At 44.2% G+C, this 19,793-nt stretch overlaps 1 protein-coding gene across 4 annotated transcripts in view; it reads right to left on the reverse strand.

The window, feature by feature from the left end:
- The window catches only part of svil (supervillin), a 157,747-nt gene extending 139,397 nt beyond the window's left edge, over nt 1–18,350 (reverse strand). For 2 of the 4 annotated variants that reach the window (XM_012965660.2, XM_012965654.2), the window contains exon 1: nt 18,284–18,350. In XM_012965660.2, the coding sequence (XP_012821114.1) occupies nt 18,284–18,339 (56 nt within the window). In that variant the 5' untranslated portion in view covers nt 18,340–18,350. Of the gene's footprint in view, nt 1–17,962; nt 18,253–18,283 lie in introns of those variants that run through there. The other 2 variants (XM_012965655.2, XM_012965661.1) reach the window with 2 other exon arrangements.
- Between the last annotated feature and the right edge of the window lie 1,443 nt (nt 18,351–19,793).

The raw sequence follows: 19,793 nt of genomic DNA on the forward strand, positions 1-19,793 counted from the left end.
AGGAGCACTAGCAAGTTACTGGTTGGGGCCTCTGGTATATATTGGTGCAAGCAAGGTAGGAGCACTAGCAAGTTACTGGTTGGGGCCTCTGGTATATATTGGTGCAAGCAAGGTAGGAGCACTAGCAAGCTACTGGTTGGGGCCTCTGGTATATATTGGTGCAAGCAAGGTAGGAGCACCAGCAAGTTACTGGTTGGGGCCTCTGGTATATATTGGTGCAAGCAAGGTAGGAGCACTAGCAAGCTACTGGTTGGGGCCTCTGGTATATATTGGTGCAAGCAAGGTAGGAGCACCAGCAAGTTACTGGTTGGGGCCTCTGGTATATATTGGTGCAAGCAAGGTAGGAGCACTAGCAAGCTACTGGTTGGGGCCTCTGGTATATATTGGTGCAAGCAAGGTAGGAGCACTAGCAAGCTACTGGTTGGGGCCTCTGGTATATATTGGTGCAAGCAAGGTAGGAGCACCAGCAAGTTACTGGTTGGGGCCTCTGGTATATATTGGTGCAAGCAAGGTAGGAGCACCAGCAAGTTACTGGTTGGGGCCTCTGGTATATATTGGTGCAAGCAAGGTAGGAGCACTAGCAAGCTACTGGTTGGGGCCTCTGGTATATATTGGTGCAAGCAAGGTAGGAGCACTAGCAAGCTACTGGTTGGGGCCTCTGGTATATATTGGTGCAAGCAAGGTAGGAGCACCAGCAAGTTACTGGTTGGGGCCTCTGGTATATATTGGTGCAAGCAAGGTAGGAGCACCAGCAAGTTACTGGTTGGGGCCTCTGGTATATATTGGTGCAAGCAAGGTAGGAGCACCAGCAAGTTACTGGTTGGGGCCTCTGGTATATATTGATGCAAGCAAGGTAGAAGCACTAGCAAGCTACTTGTTGGGGCCTCTGGTATATATTGGTGCAAGCAAGGTAGGAGCACTAGCAAGCTACTGAGCAGCAGCAAAGCAGTAAAATACTTGTAAACATGACATTCCCCACATTTTGCAGCGCTGATGCAGAGCAGGAGCACTTGCCCCACATGACAGTTGAACATATCTGGAATGGCAACGTTCCTCTCTCTCTAAGCACCTCCAGCTTTGGAAAAGCAAATGTGAGTCTAAAGCTCCTTTTCCAGAGCTTCTGACAAGCGGCAGTAAAAATGATTTTGATTAACCCTGGCAGGTCTAAAATAGCAGGTGCACTCAGCTGCACATACTGTACAGGTATGGGATCCGTCACCTGGAAACCTGCTATCCAGAAAGCTACGAATTGCAGAAAGGTCATCTGCCACAGATTTCTCTGTAATAATAAAACAGTACCTGTATTTTTTCCCAACTAAGCTATAATTAATCCTTATTGGGGGCAGAACAGTCCTATTGTATTTCATTAACATTTCATTTTTTTTTTTTTTTTTTTGCAGACTTAAGCTACAGAAATGCAAATTTTGGAAAGATCCCTTATCCGGAAAACCCAAGGTCCCATGCATTCTGGATAAAGGGACCCATCCCAGTACTGATATGTACATCACATGTGGGTGCTGTTCTGTTTAGTAACCGGTAGTTCTTTGTGTGTGTATTCAGATACGCTCATCACATGCCTCTTATCTGATCGTGCTGCAATACTTTCAGATCTGTACAAATAGCCATAGATATGACAGTTGCAACAACTTTTATTAAAGGGAAAGAAGCAATTATACCTCCGTTAAAGAGGAAATGGGTGTAACCAAAGCAACATTTCTTATTCTGGTTCCCTCTTTAAAATGAGACTCAGGCCAACCTGTCCCACGGAGCGCAAATAGGAATCACTGGTGGAAAGGCCTTCACATTGTTTGTTTTCCGAAGTCGCACAAAGGGGCACATTTACTAATCCGCGAACGTCTGAAAAGCGTCCGAATGCGTTTTTTTTTTTTTAATGATCGGTATTTTGAGACTTTTTCGAGCGCTCAATACGAAAGTCGCGACAATTCGTGAAAGTCGTACTGGTTATAAAAAAGTCACGACAATTCGCGAAATGTGTAATGGCAATGAAAAAGTCGCGACAATTCACGAAAGTCAGAATGGCTATGGAAAAGTCGCGACAATTTGCGCAAGTCGTAACGGCTACGAAAAAGTCGCAAAAAATACGAAAAAGTCGCAAAATGTTCGTTTTCCAATCCGAATTTCTCCCATTCGGATTCGTGGATTAGTAAATCAGCCCCAAAGTTTCCACCTGCAGGCGACTTCAGAAAACTTAAGCAATGTGATGGCCTTTCCACCAGGAAATCCTATTGTTGCTGGTAGAAAAGCATTTCGGAGCATCGGCAGCTTATCAGTCTGTGTATGGGGCTCTCAAATGGGCCTACCCAACCAGTATATTCCCGAAAATTGGGAAGATATCAATCGGACAGGTTTAAAAATACCAACAGTATGAAGAGTGCATTAACTCATTGATGCAGTCCTCCTCCCAATGGACTGTCTCTGGTCAATGCGGTCCATTTGTTTGGCCCTATGGTGGGCATATCGGGGACAGATACAATCCTATGGGAAGCTCGGCAAACGAGCAGATCTTTCAATGTATGGCTTAAAGGAAAACAATAACCCCAAACAAATCTATAAAAATATCACATAAAACAGCTCATAAAACCCTGCTCTGTCTAAACAAATAATTTTCATAAACATACTTTTTATTATTATATTCCATTGGACAATATTTAATTGCCGCCCCCAAGATCATTTAATTCACGATCACACAAGCAAATCAAGGGCACGCATACATGTTAGGTCACATCAGACAATCATATAAATATATGTACACAACAAACATACACAAAGGAAAATAAATGGCTATTTTAGGACATCATTTTCTCTCTCATGCAAGGATAGATTCCCCCTGTAAAAGTCTCCATGTGTATATCAAACGTTCTATAGTTGGGACCAAGGACAGAATTGAATGTTTTCATCCCTGCCTCATGTTACAATAAAAGAAGAAACAGCACTAGGACCATAAGAGTCTGCTTTGCTATAATTTTGTGCTCCACGTCACCAAGTGGTTAGCAATGAGGTTTGAAGCCGCCTTGCGCCCTGGCAGCTGGATAAACAGTAACTGTATAAACAGCTGAGTGCCGAATAAAATTGTTCCCAGGGGATGATATTGTTCAACCTCTGCCCAGGTAAACAAACCCTCGGCACTTCAGGTGTCTTTGGGACAGCGCCAGAGGCCACAAGTGTCATCGAAAACATCTACCTGTGATTCATTCTGTTCAGTGAATTGTGACCTTGCAGACATGTAGCTTTAGCCTGGTTGTATGTTGATAGCACAGGTATGGGACCTGTTATCCAGAATGCTCAGGACCTGGGGTTTTCTGGATATGAGGTATGCACGTAATTTGGATCTACATACCTTAAGTCTACTAAAAAAGTAATTTAAAGCCAAGCGGATTGTTTTGCCTAATTATATCTTGGCAGGGATCAAGTACAAGCTATTGTTTTATTACTACAGAGAATAGGGAAAAATTTGAATTATTTGATTAAAATGGACCTTCCCGTAATTCTGCACTTTCTGGATAATGGGTCTCCGGATAACCAATCCTATACCTGTACTGCATTTTGGGAAAATTTGCAATGTAACTTTTCCTGATAAAATCAGTGACCCTCCCCAAACTGAAAGCATTTTACGCTTCAGTTATGTACCACCAAAACAATTCAAGAGTAGTAATCTACTATTTCCCCAATGTCTTGAAGACATCAAGTCTTGGTTTAAGGGGAACGGACCATATACCATATGGATAATTCCTCACTAAATCCAAAAATACACCATTAAACTTACTACTACTGTCTACTACAGACATGGAAGTGAAGGAGCTAAGAGAGGCAGGCAAAACACTGCTTTCAACAGTAATTACAATTACAAATTGCTTTAAACTGTCTTTTTAATTATATTTAAAAAAAAATATGGAGTAAAATCAAACTTGCTTTTACAATGAAAAAATGTATGTTTTGTTTTACTGCACCTTTAACTTGCAAAGGAAGAAGTAAACACCCAAAACCACCACATTAAATAAGTGTTTTCAGTGATGAAATTTTAGGTTTCCGTTATGACTGATAAAAATGTAATCCTGTATAAATACTGTATATAGCCTAGGACTATATTAGGTAATGTTTTTACCCATTATACCATTTGACCCACCCATGTGGGATGGCAGAGGATACACAAGGAAGACAAAGGGTGCCATAACACCAGTAATAAAGGAGAAAGCCATCTTTGCGCCAGCTGCAGGGACCACTTTCTCTATGTGCCCACTAACCAACCCCCAGTGCCTCCTAGATTTGCACAACCTCCTGAAAGCCATGCACAAAAACAAAATGTACAATAAAAGACAAAAAGTAATACTCATCCCTACATAAAACCTTGGAAACGGAAACAATGGCATATCACTAACTTCCTAGACAAGCAGTAAGAAATCATGACAAAATAATTCATTCCCAGAATTCCTTTTGTTGATAAAATAAGGAAAACTGCAATTCATAATGGTGGGCCGAGCAAAACAACAAAGACAGCTTCATCGCCAACAACAGAGAACAATTCAGTCACCGGTGCTGACAGTGGCACAAAAAAATATAAATATACAGCTTACAGGTGGCCATTACTCAAAGGATACATCTAATAAGCCTTACTGGAACAACTCCCACATAACATATGAAGGGCCAAGGTATATGAGACATGTAACCTACCATTGAACTAGGTCACTCTTTAGGCTTAGGGACATATTTAAAGTCCTAACTTATAATCAGATAATTAAAACTAGCTTTAGATGTGCAGAAATATGACCGCAGGAAATGTCTGGCCCATCAGTACAGCAATCCTGCATAGGACTCCTCATAGGAGCAGGGTTAGTCCATCAGACCAATTAAAAATTAGGTGAATCAATTTATTGAGATCAGGCTTTATATAGCACAACCCCATGAGCAGTCTGTTGGGCACATTAAATGACACAGATAGTTCAACTTTTTTATTTGCAGTTATGATGCAGACAGTGAGATTCTGCACTTAGTCTTTATTTATTTGTGGTTTTTGAATATAGCTTTTTGTTGAGTAGTGCTCCTGAAATTGTATTGGCTGTTATAGTCTAATTTACCCTAGCTAGCAGGCAGTAGTTTAAATAAGAGACTAGAAGATGAGAAGGAGAGGGTCTGAATAAAAAAAATAAAAATATTAGGTAATAACAATGGTTATTTAGTACCATTTAATACTTTTAAAAAAAGACTATTGGGTCAGTCAAGAGAAATCTTAGGGGAACTCTAAATACCTGCTAAAGAAGCCTAAATGTGGATCTTCTAGCCCATGCAGTGTAGAGACAGCACCCACTGGAGAAGAAGCTTTAAGCTTAAGATTTATGTATGGAATATGTATGGAATTCTGGTTCTAAACATCAATATTGTCAAGATAGAACGCTATTAGAAATATCTAGCTTTTTTGTGATCAGTAGGATGTGACCTACCAGGGGAGGTCAAATTGGCCCAAGGCATTGGACTGGGCAGATCAGGGGCACAGCCAAAGCAGGCAAAATTGAATACCTTACTGAAAACCATGAGCCTTGATTGGCTGCAGTAGGACAACGGACAACGTGCCGGTTCTACCAGTGAATTGCTTACCCATGTCCAGAACAGCTTTAATTTTTGAGCTTGTGAAACAAGCAGGGCATGCTGTGTTCTATACCAATGAGGTCTGTGAAATCCCATGAAAATGTTTATTTCTTGCCCCTAGAATAATAAAACAAGTTGTTTTATTATCTCCCATGCTAAAACCCACAAAGAGACAATTATCAGTAAATTATCAGCATTACCTATTTCAGTAGCCATGACAAGTAGCTGCTACTAGTAGCTCTGTGTGTTTTCACCCTAAGGGCAGGGGCACACAGGGAGATTAGTCACCCCACAATAAATCTTCGTTACCGACTAATCTCCTCAATATTCTATCCCACCGGCAAGAATGTAAATCACTGGTGGGATGGCATACACGTCGCTTTGTTTTCCCAAAGTCGCCCAACGTTTCATTCAGAGGCAACTTCAGGCGACTTGGCAAAACCAAAGCAACACGTATGCCATCCAACCGGCGATTTACATTCTTCCCAGTGGAATGGCATGTCAAGGAAATTAGTCGCCCTCGTTAACGAAGGTTTATCGTTGGGGCTAATCTCCCTGTGTGCCACTGCCCTGAAAAATGCCACGGAGAGAAGGCCCAGCACAGCAACTGTCACTCTGTCCATACGAGATTTCTGCTTGAGCAACCAATTCACAGCAAACCAAGTCTTATCTCACCTGCTGTAAAAATCTCCAAAGGTATAATAATACTTACCCTAAGCAGATAAAAGCCCACACCCATCCAAACAGGACACATAGAGAAAATAAATATTGCGCTACTTTACTGCACATATACAAAGGCATTACGCTGTACATAAAGCCAGAGGGCAGAATATACATTGTGCTATAGTGAGGGGTAGGGTAAAACGTGCACCTACAGGAGCAAGCTCATTCTTGCCTGTGACCTTCATGGGTGGCTTTGTTCCTATGAATTGCTGCCCGCGCCCCACACAGCCCTGGCAGCGAGGGAAAGTCATTTCACATGACAGCTTGCAGCTGCCGAATTTTATCATCAAAGTGATTATGGCCCTGGAACGTGCTTTGTTGTGCAAAAGGGGGTCTCTGTTCTGCCACAATGTAGCACATATACATGTTCCCAAGTCATGCGCGAAAGGCGCCCCCCATTCATTCCTGCCTGCAGTGCAATATGCAGCAAATTACTTTTAATTATCTTGAAATATCTGCTCTAGCAGATAATGAGCATTGCACAAATATCAGCCCAATCAAGTCTGTTGTAAGAGTGTAAACACGGAAATGTTTTGGCAAGTCCAATTTTATTGGATATATAACACAAGCAATGTAATAACTGGGAATTCCATACAAACTTATACCAAAACAAAGAACACTCAAGCTTTTAAACTGCACGTTCATCGCTCTCATTCATCACATGAATATATAACACACACTACAACAGGCTTGCACATTGGTAATGAGCTCTAAGCTTCTCCCAGGGAGAGATTAACCTTTCAGTCTACCCCGGGTAACTTGAGGCTGCTATTACCCCTTACCAAACACACACATGTAAATACTGAAGTCACTCCAACCACTCCTTACTCATTCTGTTGGTATAAGGTAAGTTATTTGAAACTGCCAGCCACCAACACACTAATTATAAATAAGTAAACCCAAAAACTAGGGGCTGCCTGCAGAAACAATCCTCCCACAAAGGCAACTTCCTAAAGAAAGCTGGAAATGACAGACTGTATAGACAGACTATGGGATGGAGCAGACTTTCACTTACAGCAGCAAATGACACATCCACACACCCACCCAAATGCTATACAGTTCTTTGCTGGGGGGGGGAAGGCAGTTGGATAACCCTGCTTTTGCTCACTCATATGGTGGCCTGGCCAAACAAGTAGCTCTTTACACAGGAAAACAGCCAAATCTTATTGTTGCCAAAGAAGAAAGAATTGCCTGAAGGTTAGTAATGTTTCAGTTTGTAATGAATCGCCTACAGTTGGGTTCCAAACAGCCTTGCACCAGAAAGCTCATTAAAACTTAAACACCATCCATGATTGCTAGAAGGGAAAGAATATTTTTTGTATTCCACATGGAAGTTTCAGATTCATAAGCGACACAGACCCATCCATGCAAATAACTATGTAATGTCACCTTCCTTTTTCCATATTTTGGTGATTTGCACTCGAAATGGGGACAAAATTTCTTTTTCTGTTGTGCATTAATTGAGTGCACTTAGTGCAACAAGAAGGTGGATTCTGGGAGCAGACAAAAAGGTAATACCCGATGTGCTTTACTGCACCAAGATTAATTCAAAAGCTTAGTGCACAAACTTTACCCCAGTAAGAGACTGTTCCATGGTCCCTGCAAACCCTGGTTAGGAAGAAATACACTTCAGCCTAAGATGCAGCTGACCATAAATACTAAAACTGTGGCTATGTTGCCTTTTAGAACAAGCTATCAACAATACTTCAGGCACAGTGAACTTGATAGACGTGGTACATGGCCACATCCTGTGTAGTAGCATAATGAACGGCATGAGAAACACTTGTTCCTTTGTCACACGTTAACTGTAAACAGCAGGTAGATCAAGATCTTACAGTAGAGCTTGGAGTATGGGCCACTTTGAAAATATCCATTCAGTCGTACTACTCTTGTATTCAGCCCTTCATGAAACAACCACGGAGAGCACAAAGATAGTTTAACAAACCCAAGTAGTTAAGGATGTTGTTGTGTAATTTGTCAAGAGAAACAAAGGGATGATCCGATGTTCTTCTGGTTAGGAAAGATGTGAAAAAAAGTTATCAGAGGTTTCGAATGGTTTTCCTTAACAAAAGAACATCAGATCAGCCCTTTTTCTTTCTTGACAACTACTTTATGTTTGGAAAGTGGCTAACAGGTGGAGCTGTTGTAACAAAATGCATTCATATTAATAGTACTTGAACCCTTAACATCTTAGAATTAAAAAAAAATAAATGTAAATTGCAAAAGTGATTAGAAAAGCATTCTCATCGATTGAACATGTTTTAATGGTTTACTTATCCTTTAACCTGTCCATGGCTTATCCCCATCCTACAGAAATGCAGCCCACACAATACCGCAGTGGGGGGCAGACTACAGGATTACCCAATTATACAAATCACATGAAATCATGACAGAATGAAAATATTTGAGCACAGCAGACAATTCTATATAATTATTGAACAGAAAACTGCTGATGAAGTTAGAAGGCAGAACACAAGATGGGTTACGGCTTGCACAGGGTGCCATAAATCCCCTCCTAAGGATGAAATGATAATTGTTGCTTTTTATGAAGATCCATATGCAACAAAGGCAATTGAAAAAATGAATGAATGTCTCCAGCCAGCAGCCTGTTCCCTTCTATAGACAAGGAACAAATATTAGCCATGTACAAAAGCAGCCTTGTTCCAACTGACAAGCTACACTTGGGACATGCAACAGCAGCAGAAATTTACAGACAGTGCCCTGTTAGCAGCAGACAATTCACTGCAGAGCAGCAACTTAGCTATGATGGAGCAGACCTCACCGAGGGAAGGCACCCACCCTACTTTTGTGTGTTTCCAGTACTGAAATGTGATTTTAAACTTGGCCTGTAACAGACAGCCGAGAAGAAATGTGCAACAATGAATGTTTGTTCAATGGATACGGAATGTGGATGTACAGTACATCAGGCTGCCATGGCACACCACTGAGAGATGTGACTGGCAGTCGCAAATTATCAGAAGTAGTGTCAGAATGCATAGTGCATACACAAAGTGAATGGGGAGACCTGCAACTACAATTTGGGTCCAAACAATGTACATTTAAACCATGGCATTGTCATGCAACACACACAGACAATTTTTTTAGGCTTTTGCATTAGGCCTTTGTGAGAGTTCACCTTTAAATCAAATTTTACTATGTTGTAGAGAGTGCTATTCCAAAACAATTTGCAACTGGTCTTCATTTTTTATTATACAGGTATCGGACCCCTTATCCGGAACCCGTTATCCAGAATGCTCCGAATTACGGAATGCCCGTCTCTCATAGACTCCATTTTAATCATATAATTCAGAATTTTAAAACTGATTTCCTTTTTCTATGTAGAAATAAAACAGAACCTTGTAATTGATTCCAACTAAGATATAATTAATCCTTATTGGATGCAAAACAATCCTATTGGGTTTAATTAATGTTTTATTGATTTTTTAGTAGACTTACGGTATTGAGATCCAAATTACGGAAAGACCCCTTATCCGGAATACCCTTGGTCCCAAGCATTCTGGATAATGGGTCCTATACCTGTATGTGGTTTTTGCATTATTTAGCTTTTCAATTCACCAACTATGCAGTTTGGAATTTAAGCAGCTGTATGGTTTCTAGGGTCCTAATTACCACAGCAACCAGGTTTGAATGAGAAGCTGGAATATGAAAAGAAGTGGGTGTAACTAGAAAGATTAAAAAAAAAAAAGAAATTATAATGAAATTGTAGCAATAGCTATTTGGCTGCCAGGGTCAGTGGCCCACAATTGAAAGCTGAAAAAAATTTATTACCATAGATCCCAATGTTCAAATGTTAATATTAATAATAATGTAGCTCTGCTAGGCCAGGATTGACATGCAGGGACCATATGACGTCACTTTGTCACGTCGGGGGCGGAGCAAGGCGCGAGGAAGGAGTGGCGCGCAGAAGAACGCACAGCCGCAGGTACCTAAGGGGTCTGGGGTTGGCGGGGGCAGCGGCAATCAGGTAACAGGGTGCTAGCTGGAGGGACTAGAGAATAAGCAGAGGGTGACTTTTTCAGTACATTTTGGGTGCTGAAAAATATATATGGTACTCAAAAAATGAAGACCAATTAAAAAGTTGCTAAGAACTGGCCATTCTATAACATACTAAAAGTTAATGTAAAAAGTGATACTGACTAAAAGGACTCTTCAAAATATTAACATACATTTAAAGCTGGGGTGCTTTTGTAAGTAATTGTCACTTGCAGTTCCCAAACCTGACTGTTTTGCCAACCTGACTGTCCCTTCTCAGCCTGTCAGTTACAGCTTCTAATGCTAACAGCCTCCTGCTGCACAACTATGGTCGTCTCCTCATAGAGGGACATGGAGGATCAGATTGTGTCAAAGCATTGGCCAAGTACTTTTAAGGCAAAATTATAAATAGCATGCAAATATAATTCTATGATATATATAAAAAAGGTTTAATTTATGTTGCCAGTATCTCATTAAAGGTGAACCAACCCTTTGACACATCTGCCCTGGTTGCCTAATCCAGTGCTGTCCAACTTCTGCGGTGCCGAGGGCCAGAATTTCACTCGCATACATGGTGGAGGGCCGCTAATGGAAGCCAGTTTTGACCACTCCCCCATTTTAAACCACACCCACTTCAAACCACACCCATTTTATCACAATGTTCGCTGAAGGGATATCGACCATCATTCAAATGTTAAAGAATTATATTATGTCATATTAAGACACACCCTTAAATCCATATGCCTCCTCCTCCCCTGTGGATAGCACAGCAACCCCCAGCATATAATTACACACCTTAGGGACCATTTAATGGCTATTTCCAACTGCTAACAAACTCCCAGAACAAACCCCTGCCAGGCTCACCTCCCACAGGCAGCATAGGGCAGAGTATGGCACACACAGGCAGCATAGGGCAGGCAGAGTATGGCACACACAGGCAGCATAGGGCAGGCAGAGTATGGCACACACAGGCAGCACTCTACCTCTCCTATGCTGCCTGTGTGTGTCATACTCTGCCTGTCCTATGCTGCCTATGTGCCATATTCTGCCTATCCTATGCTGCCTATGTGCCATATTCTGCCTATCCTATGCTGCCTATACACAGGCAGCATAGTCCAGGCAGTACCTACAATGTCTGAGGTGTGAACAGGGAAACAATGTGGGTGATTACAGCCTGAGCCTGAGGTGTGAACACTGCTGGGGGTGAACAATGCAGGGATAAAAAGGTGTGAACAACACAGGGGATTACATTTTTAAACAATACAGGGGGTTTACAGCCTGAATCTGAGGTGAGAACCATGCAGGGGACCAGTTAATCTCAGTACTGATACCATTTAAAGCTTACACAAAGTTAAGCCATCAAAGCAGCCAGACAGGTGGGGGGCCACACAGAGGGGGGTTGAGGGCCGCATGCGGCCCGCGGGCCGCCAGTTGGACAGCACTGGCCTAATCTGTTGCAACCAATCAGCTATTCAGTTAAGAAACAACACAGGGGGCAGAGCAGGTTTATGTAGAACTCTTATACATTGTTCAATGTGCCTTTGGGTCTGGATTTTGACCTATGAATCAGAATTATTTCCAAGAGCAAGGCACGGGAGAATTCTGGATAAATAAAAATGCATATAACCAGTAAAACACATAAAAGCCATGCATGACAATCACATCCTGACTACAGTACAAATATGTGCGTGTGTGTGCCCTATAAGCACTGAAACACCTGGTTAAGATTTACAATCCCGTGCACATAACCTGAGGCGGTGGTGCCGGCCCATCACCAATAGCAGGTCTGCATTTAGTTACATTTTCCTTTCACGGTCAGCTGTATTGTCAGGATGCTGATACAGAGCGATGGAAAATGTACGCTAAATATATTACACAGAAACAAACTCCTCATTGTCATATTTAAATCAACAACATTTAGCAGTCAAGACACATTTTATTTGTACCCAAAATAATGGCAAGGACCCAGGAAGCAACTTTAACCGTTGCTTGACTGTTGTGGCTTGCTGGCTCCCAGCTGAAGATCTACCTCTTGCCCTACAGGGATGTAATGCTTTCATTCATTATTTCACTATTATATATCTTGGCAGAAGGAACAATGCCTTGTAATCCTAGAGTTTTCATGTGATTGACAAAGACACATCATCATCTTAACCCATGGAACTGGTGATTTTGATCTAGAACTCCCACTATCGCCTAACAGTGGGTGCTGGAAGTTGTAACTCCAGGGCAGGTGGAAAGTCACAGGTGTCCTTCTAGTGATGCACCCAACCCTAACCCCCCCCCCCCCGCTCCCAACCCTAACCCCCCCCCCCCCGCTCCCAACCCTAACCCCCCCCCCCCCCCCGCTCCCAACCCTAACCCCCCCCCCCCCGCTCCCAACCCTAACCCCCCCCCCCCCCCGCTCCCAACCCTAACCCCCCCCCCGCTCCCAACCCTAACCCCCCCCCCCCCCGCTCCCAACCCTAACCCCCCCCCCCCGCTCCCAACCCTAACCCCCCCCCCCCCCCCGCTCCCAACCCTAACCCCCCCCCCCCCGCTCCCAACCCTAACCCCCCCCCGCTCCCAACCCAACCTGGCTTCTGCCCTGTATTTATAGACCCCTTTTGTGCCAATGATGTAACAAAAGGGGTGTGACGCCTTTCCATAGTCAATAAGGCAAATGCCCCACGAAGAGATTAAATCTCTACTTCTCCAGGCGACTAAACTCTCTGAAATGTCTTTCCACAAGCAGCAAAGGGAATCGCTGGTGGAAAGGCATTTCAGAACGATTAGTCACCCGCAGTAGCAGAGATTTATCTCATGTGACTAATCTCTCCATGGGACATTAGCCTAAAAGGAATCGCCCTTGTAAAGGCCTATGCGTAGCTTCGGTTTCCTCCTGCAGGCAACTTTGGGGCCTACTATTTTTTTTTTTTCATTCAAAATGATTGCAGCTTTACATACATGATTTATAATGTTCCAACGTGCATATATTTCACCCCCATAGGCAGCAAGAAAACAGCGTGTCTCTTGTAGACTTCAAAATAGCAAACTAGTAAGTGCAACCTACCATCCAGTTTCTGCAGACTACTAAAACCAGTCCATGACTACATGCCATTTGGACATGTCTATTTTGTTAATGTAATTTTAATAAAGAGAATTTTTACCTTTATTTTTGTGGCCCTGTGGGCTCCTAGAGTGCTTGGAGGCCCTTCTTTTTTTCCTGCTACTAAAACCATGCCTGTTATTTCATTGGCCCCCGGGTGACCACATCAGGAGTTGCAGTGCATTACCAATAGAGTATAATCTCTGAACGTTCCTGTAATTTCCTAACTTGTCTTATGAAACCTCTGAGAAACAAACAGGAAGGGGCCAAAACATAAACCAATAGAAATTGATGAGAAACATGTACTAATTGCTCCATTATTTTAACATATATAGAGCAAGCAGCTTTCATTTTCCAGCATTCACCCTGATGGAGAAGAGAACATTAATGACAGTTCCCCCTAAGAAACACTGTTTACATAAATCATAACCCTACCAGCAAAGCTCTCATTGGCCTTATCTACCGTAAACAGCCTTCTGCATTTGCCTATTGATAGCCAGCCCACGCATGTCTAAGCTAATTCGGAGAGAAGGAGACAAGTAGCCATCTGTAACCAGTATCATGAGCCCTAATGGGTATGGCAAGGGCAAATACCATGATACTAAATGTCTGTTTTTATCTGTTTTTACATTTTTTACATAAACATATAAATGTGTGTTGTGTCGGTGCCAGGAACACAAGGACGTTGGGTCTGTCCAAACAAACAGATTCTGTTCTGCTGTTGTGCACATGTTGAAAGCTGAATACAAACACTGTGTAACCACTGATACACAGTAAGGGAAGTGCCGGTCATCTCAGTGTCATGTGTGATATCTGCCGCCACTGTACCCAAAGTGACAGTGTGAACAGGGTGGAGAAACAAGCGATCTGGCTTCTGTCACAATGCACGGGGAAAATATCCATTAAGCACAATTAGCTGGGTACCCACAAGGGTAACTAAATCCACAACTACAGCACAAGATCAGCACTGCCTTCCAGCAATGGGACTCATTAATAGACAAGATTACCGTAAACAAAGGGTAGGATGCCCTTCTTACAAAATAAAAACTTGGAAATAAAGATTACATAGAAAATTAAACTAATAGCAGCCAATAAGATGTTTGCTTTTCAGCAGGTGAAATTCTAATTGGTTGCTATGAGTTACTACACCTGGGCACACTTAGTAGGGGGTCATTTACATTGCAAAGTGCAAAAAGGGCTTACTAAGCTGTTGCTGGGAGCACAAAGTGCATGGAGACAGGGAACATCATTTTAAAAATGTCATTTAGAAAATATTTTTCGTTTTATTGTATTCAAGAAGAGGTTTCAGGGAATTCCAGACCTTGGCATGGTTTTATTGTATTCAAGAAGAGGTTTCAGGGAATTCCAGACCTTGGCATTTATGCAATATACTGCCAATATATATGGGTGCTATGGTCCAGGTAACAGTGCCCATACACATTATGATAAAAAGGTCAACTTAGTCCCTCAAGAATGAGTCTTCTGCTTATTGGCCCTTTAACGGCTGGGCTAGAACTGCATTGGTGAGTTGATGTGGTCCACATGTACTAAGTCTCCATAGACCTATCTTTACCAAATCAGTGTGTGTGGGGCCAAAATATGCATGTCTGGCTAGGTTGCAAGTATATGGCCAGACAGTGGTTAGGAAGAGACTGGAATATAAATGGAGTTTAGTCCAGCAGTGGGGGCATTACAGCCAGGCTTTAAAAACAGAAATCTGGCTCTTAAAGTGCCACCCCTGGTAACTTGTCCATATCCTATTCCTATTCTAGCTACAAGGGAATGGCTCATTTCACTCCTCTAGAGGTGATGCTGACAGCCCACGGGAACAAAACCAATCTAAGAATATATTTAAAAACAAAGAGCAAATAAATACATTGTTACAAGGTGAATCCGCCACAAGAAACCACTGATATAGGCTTACACAGGACAGCGTTGGGTTATTGCAACAAGTTGCAGTCAGAACAAACAAACATGGATTCCAGAAAAGAACTGTCAGATGAATTCAATTGTTACACCCAGGTGTCTTTAAATCTGAGAGTTGTAGTTTAACATTCATAGTCACAGGAATCCCTGGCACTGTTTCTACCAATGAACAGACTCCAAGGAGCGCAAGAAAACCAGGGATTGTCCGGGTTACTATTGTAGACATGGCGAGTTCAGCCGGGTTACCTACACAACAGGTCGCACACTCAATGGAAATTGAAAGGCGAGAGCACAACAAACGTTATCACACTGATACAGGATCACTAACACAACGAGTGTCCCCTATTAAAGAAACAGTAACACTGAAATATACACATTAATGTAGGTGGGAACATGTACCAGCAATAGACAGAATGTGCGAATATGTGAAGCGACAAGCGACTGTTGCTCCAATTTAGGCCTTATTTATTCTAATGACCTCCAACTGTTCATAAGTTCTGTAACCAATCAGACTCATTTAGGCTGATGCCACACCAGGCGTAGGGCTGATTTTTTCGGCAAGCGGAAAAACGCTTGCCGAAAATTCAGCCCTACGCCTGCTACTTGTGCCTGCACCCGAATGAATGGGATACGCTCGGGTGCAGGCACATGTAGCTGATATACGCATGAAAACGCAAGACTTTGCATTCTCTCGCGTTTTCGTGCGTATATCGGCTACATGTGCCTGCACCCAAGCGTATCCCATTCATTCGGGTGCAGGCACAAGTAGCAGGCATAGGGCTGAATTTTCGGCAAGCGGTTTTCCCAGAGAAAACCAGCCCAGAGAAAACCAGACAGCAGCCTAACTTCTGGAGAACATTGGGAAAAGTGCTAAGCCTAACATCAGCTCCTGGGGATGTTACAGGATGCATTTCAGTATTCCTTTCAATGGAATCAGTGCAGCCTTTCTAGTTAGATTTTCTTACCTAACTCCAAAAAGTAACATTATAAGGGTGAGATGGGCTACCTATAGTGATTGGCCACCTATAGTACAGGGGGCTACGGAGGGAATTTGATTGGCCACCTATAGTACAGGGGGCTACTGAGCGAATTTGATTGGCCACCTATAGTACAGGGGGCTATTGAGGGAATTTGATTGGCCACCTATAGTACAGGGGGCTACTGGGGGCATTTGATTGATCACCTATAGTACAGGGGGCTACTGAGGGCATTTGACTGGTCACCTATAATACTGGGGGCTACTGAGGGCATTTGATTGGCCACCTATAGTACTGGGGGCTACTGAGGGAATGTGATTGGCCACCTATAGTACAGGGGGCTACCGAGGGAATGTGATTGGCCACCTATAGTACAGGGGGCTACTGAAGGAATTTGATTGGCCACCTATAGTACAGGGGGCTACTGAGGGAATGTGATTGGCCACCTATAGTACAGGGGGCTACTGAGGGAATTTGATTGGCCACCTATAGTACAGGGGGCTATTGAGGGAATTTGATTGGCCACCTATAGTACTGGGGGCTACTGAGGGAATTTGATTGGCCACCTATAGTACAGGGGGCTACTGAGGGAATTTGATTGGCCACCTTTAGTACAGGGGGCTACTGAGGGAATGTGATTGGCCACCTATAGCACAGGGGCCACTGAGGGAATTTGCTGCCACTGGCTATCCAAGCTCTACTGCAGAACATGTCATTCCAGAATATACCTCCTTCTCTGCAACAATTTCCCATTTTGGCAAGATGGGAGCCCCACCACCCAGATGTGCCATAAAGTGAGATCCCCAGTGACCAGTTGTTGCAGACACAAACTGTGCTGTAGTGCCACTGGGCGAGCTCCCTAAGTGCCCACAGGTGAGCGTGTCTTATTAAACAGGATCTCCATCTGAAAAGGACTTTCTTCTTCAGTTATTAGTAAGTGTAATTGCAATTAAAAGCACGGTTTGTTCATGCTTTTCCAGTTCCCACTCTAGCAGATGTCAGCTCTCCCCCAAGTTAATCACCTGGCTTGTGCTATATTGTCTCAGCAGTCAGAACCAGCAGTGCAGTCACCAAATCATTCCATCTCTATGAAAGTATTCTGGAAATACATTGGATATGGCTTAGCATCACATTCTCTTATTATACAAAAAAAAAAAAAAAAGTTTTTGGGCGAAGGAGCCCTTTAAAAAAGTGTCTGTGCCACAGGGTGCCAGTGCCCTATAACTACCCCTGCAGGCTGCCAATCTCCCTGCCAGCCGCTTACCTGCCCCTCTCCCCGGCTCCAGCCGCTTACCTGCCCCTCTCCCCGGCTCCAGCCGCTTACCTGCCCCTCTCCCCGGCTCCAGCCGCTTACCTGCCCCTCTCCCCGGCTCCAGCCGCTTACCTGCCCCTCTCCCCGGCTCCAGCCGCTTACCTGCCCCTCTCCCCGGCTCCAGCCGCTTACCTGCCCCTCTCCCCGGCTCCAGCAGCTTACCTGCCCCTCTCCCCGGCTCCAGCCGCTTACCTGCCCCTCTCCCCGGCTCCAGCCGCTTACCTGCCCCTCTCCCCGGCTCCAGCCGCTTACCTGCCCCTCTCCCCGGCTCCAGCAGCTTACCTGCCCCTCTCCCCGGCTCCAGCCGCTTACCTGCCCCTCTCCCCGGCTCCAGCCGCTTACCTGCCCCTCTCCCCGCCGCACACCTGCCCTTCTCGCCGGCTCCAGCCGCTGTCCCGCTCAGCACAAGTCCAAGGAACTCAATAAAGTTTCCCCGCCAAGCATCTCTGCAGCAGCGCTCAGCCCACACTGTAGCCCTTGGGCGACCCTCCAGCCCCGGGGAGGTGACGGGCAGGCGGAGTCTGGGTGAGAGAAGCCCTGGGCTCCCAGCGGTAGTGCTGCAGCCTGTAAAGCCAAACCTGCGGCTCCTGTGCTCCCCCCGCCTCCTCCTCCTGTTGCTTCCTCGTGTATTACTGCGCACGTCCCCGCTCTGCGCGTACTCACCAGCCTGCGCGCCCCCGACACGTACCCGGGCACACGCACTGTGCTTCCCAGCTCATGATGGCTGTGCGCTTCCGGCCACTCAGTTATATTCCCTGTGCACTTTATGGTTTGATTGCGGCCTGTGTAGCACAGCATGCCGGTAGTTATTCCATACATTGTGTTAAGAATTTATTGTATTTATTGTTATACTTTGTATTTATCCATTATCTTTAACCCCCTGTCTGTATTAATAAATTCTACTGTACAGCACTGTGTACATAAGTAGCGCTTTATAAATAAAGATATACATACATACATACAAGAATTGACCAAGGGGTTGCTGGTAGCAGGCAGTGCCTCTGGGACATGGTGTGGGCGGTAGTGCATTAGAACCTTTTATTAGCTCTCAGTTTCTGTCTTATTTTATTCCTGCCTTCTGGCACAGTGAATAGTAGCTGTGTTATTCATGCTTTTTGGGGTGCTCATTGGACTGGAAGCTGTGTGGGACTGGGGGCCCGCCAGAAAACCTTAGGCAAGGGGTCCCCAACCTTTCCACAGCCAAATGTTGGAGAGCAACACAAGCACCATAAAAGTTAATGGAGGAGCCAAATAAGGGCTAAGATTGGCTATTAGGGGCCTCTATGCACACTATCAGCTTACAGGGGCTTTATTTGGTAGGAAATCTTGTTTTTATTCAACCAAAACTTGCCCCCAAGTCAGGAATTCAAAAATAACTCCCTGGTTTGGGGGCACTGAGAGCAACATGTTGCCCCTGAGCTACTGGTCGGGGATCACTGCCTTAGACCCTAGGCTCACTTTCCCAACTATTTTTCCTTCTTTCCTCACCCAACCTCTTTATTCTCCTAGTGTCTCTCTTCCCATTGAGAAATAGGGAATGGCCCTGAAACAGACCAAATGGTCAAGAGCAGGAGGGCCCACTTACACCTGGGCCCACCGGGAGTTTTCCTAGTATCCTGGTGGGCCAGTCCCACACTGACTGGAATACATTGGAGGGTAATGGGACACAGGGCAGATTTAGTGCTACTAATTAGTGGTCTGAAAGGGCCTATGAATGGGCCAAGTAAGTGTTTAAAGGCAGCAAGCTCTGCATATGTTCTATAGCCATTTACACTGCCTTTGCACCCTTCCCCTTGGATCAAAAGTCATGACTGTGTCCTCATGCCATCCACAGTGCCCCACTACTGGCCAAGTGCAACTAAAAAGTCATCATTCTGACTCCTGCACCAAGCATGAGCAAGGGTAACAGCTGTCCCAACCAGGCCTAAACTGGGATTCAAAATAGGCCCTGGCATTCTAAGTACACAGAGGACCAAACAGCCCAGCCCAATAAATAGTGACTGTCTATGGCACCTTACAGCAGCCCCTCTGGCATTTGGCAGAACCCACGGATTGCCAGTCGAGGCCTGGCCCCAACCATGAGCAAAACAAAACATCAGCTAAAGAGAAATTCCTCGACAGGCATCACCAAAACAGACACAGGCAAAACGCCTAGTATAATGACGGCACACAA

This window comes from Xenopus tropicalis, chromosome 6 (assembly GCF_000004195.4).
Source record: "Xenopus tropicalis strain Nigerian chromosome 6, UCB_Xtro_10.0, whole genome shotgun sequence".
Lineage (NCBI taxonomy): Eukaryota > Metazoa > Chordata > Amphibia > Anura > Pipidae > Xenopus > Xenopus tropicalis.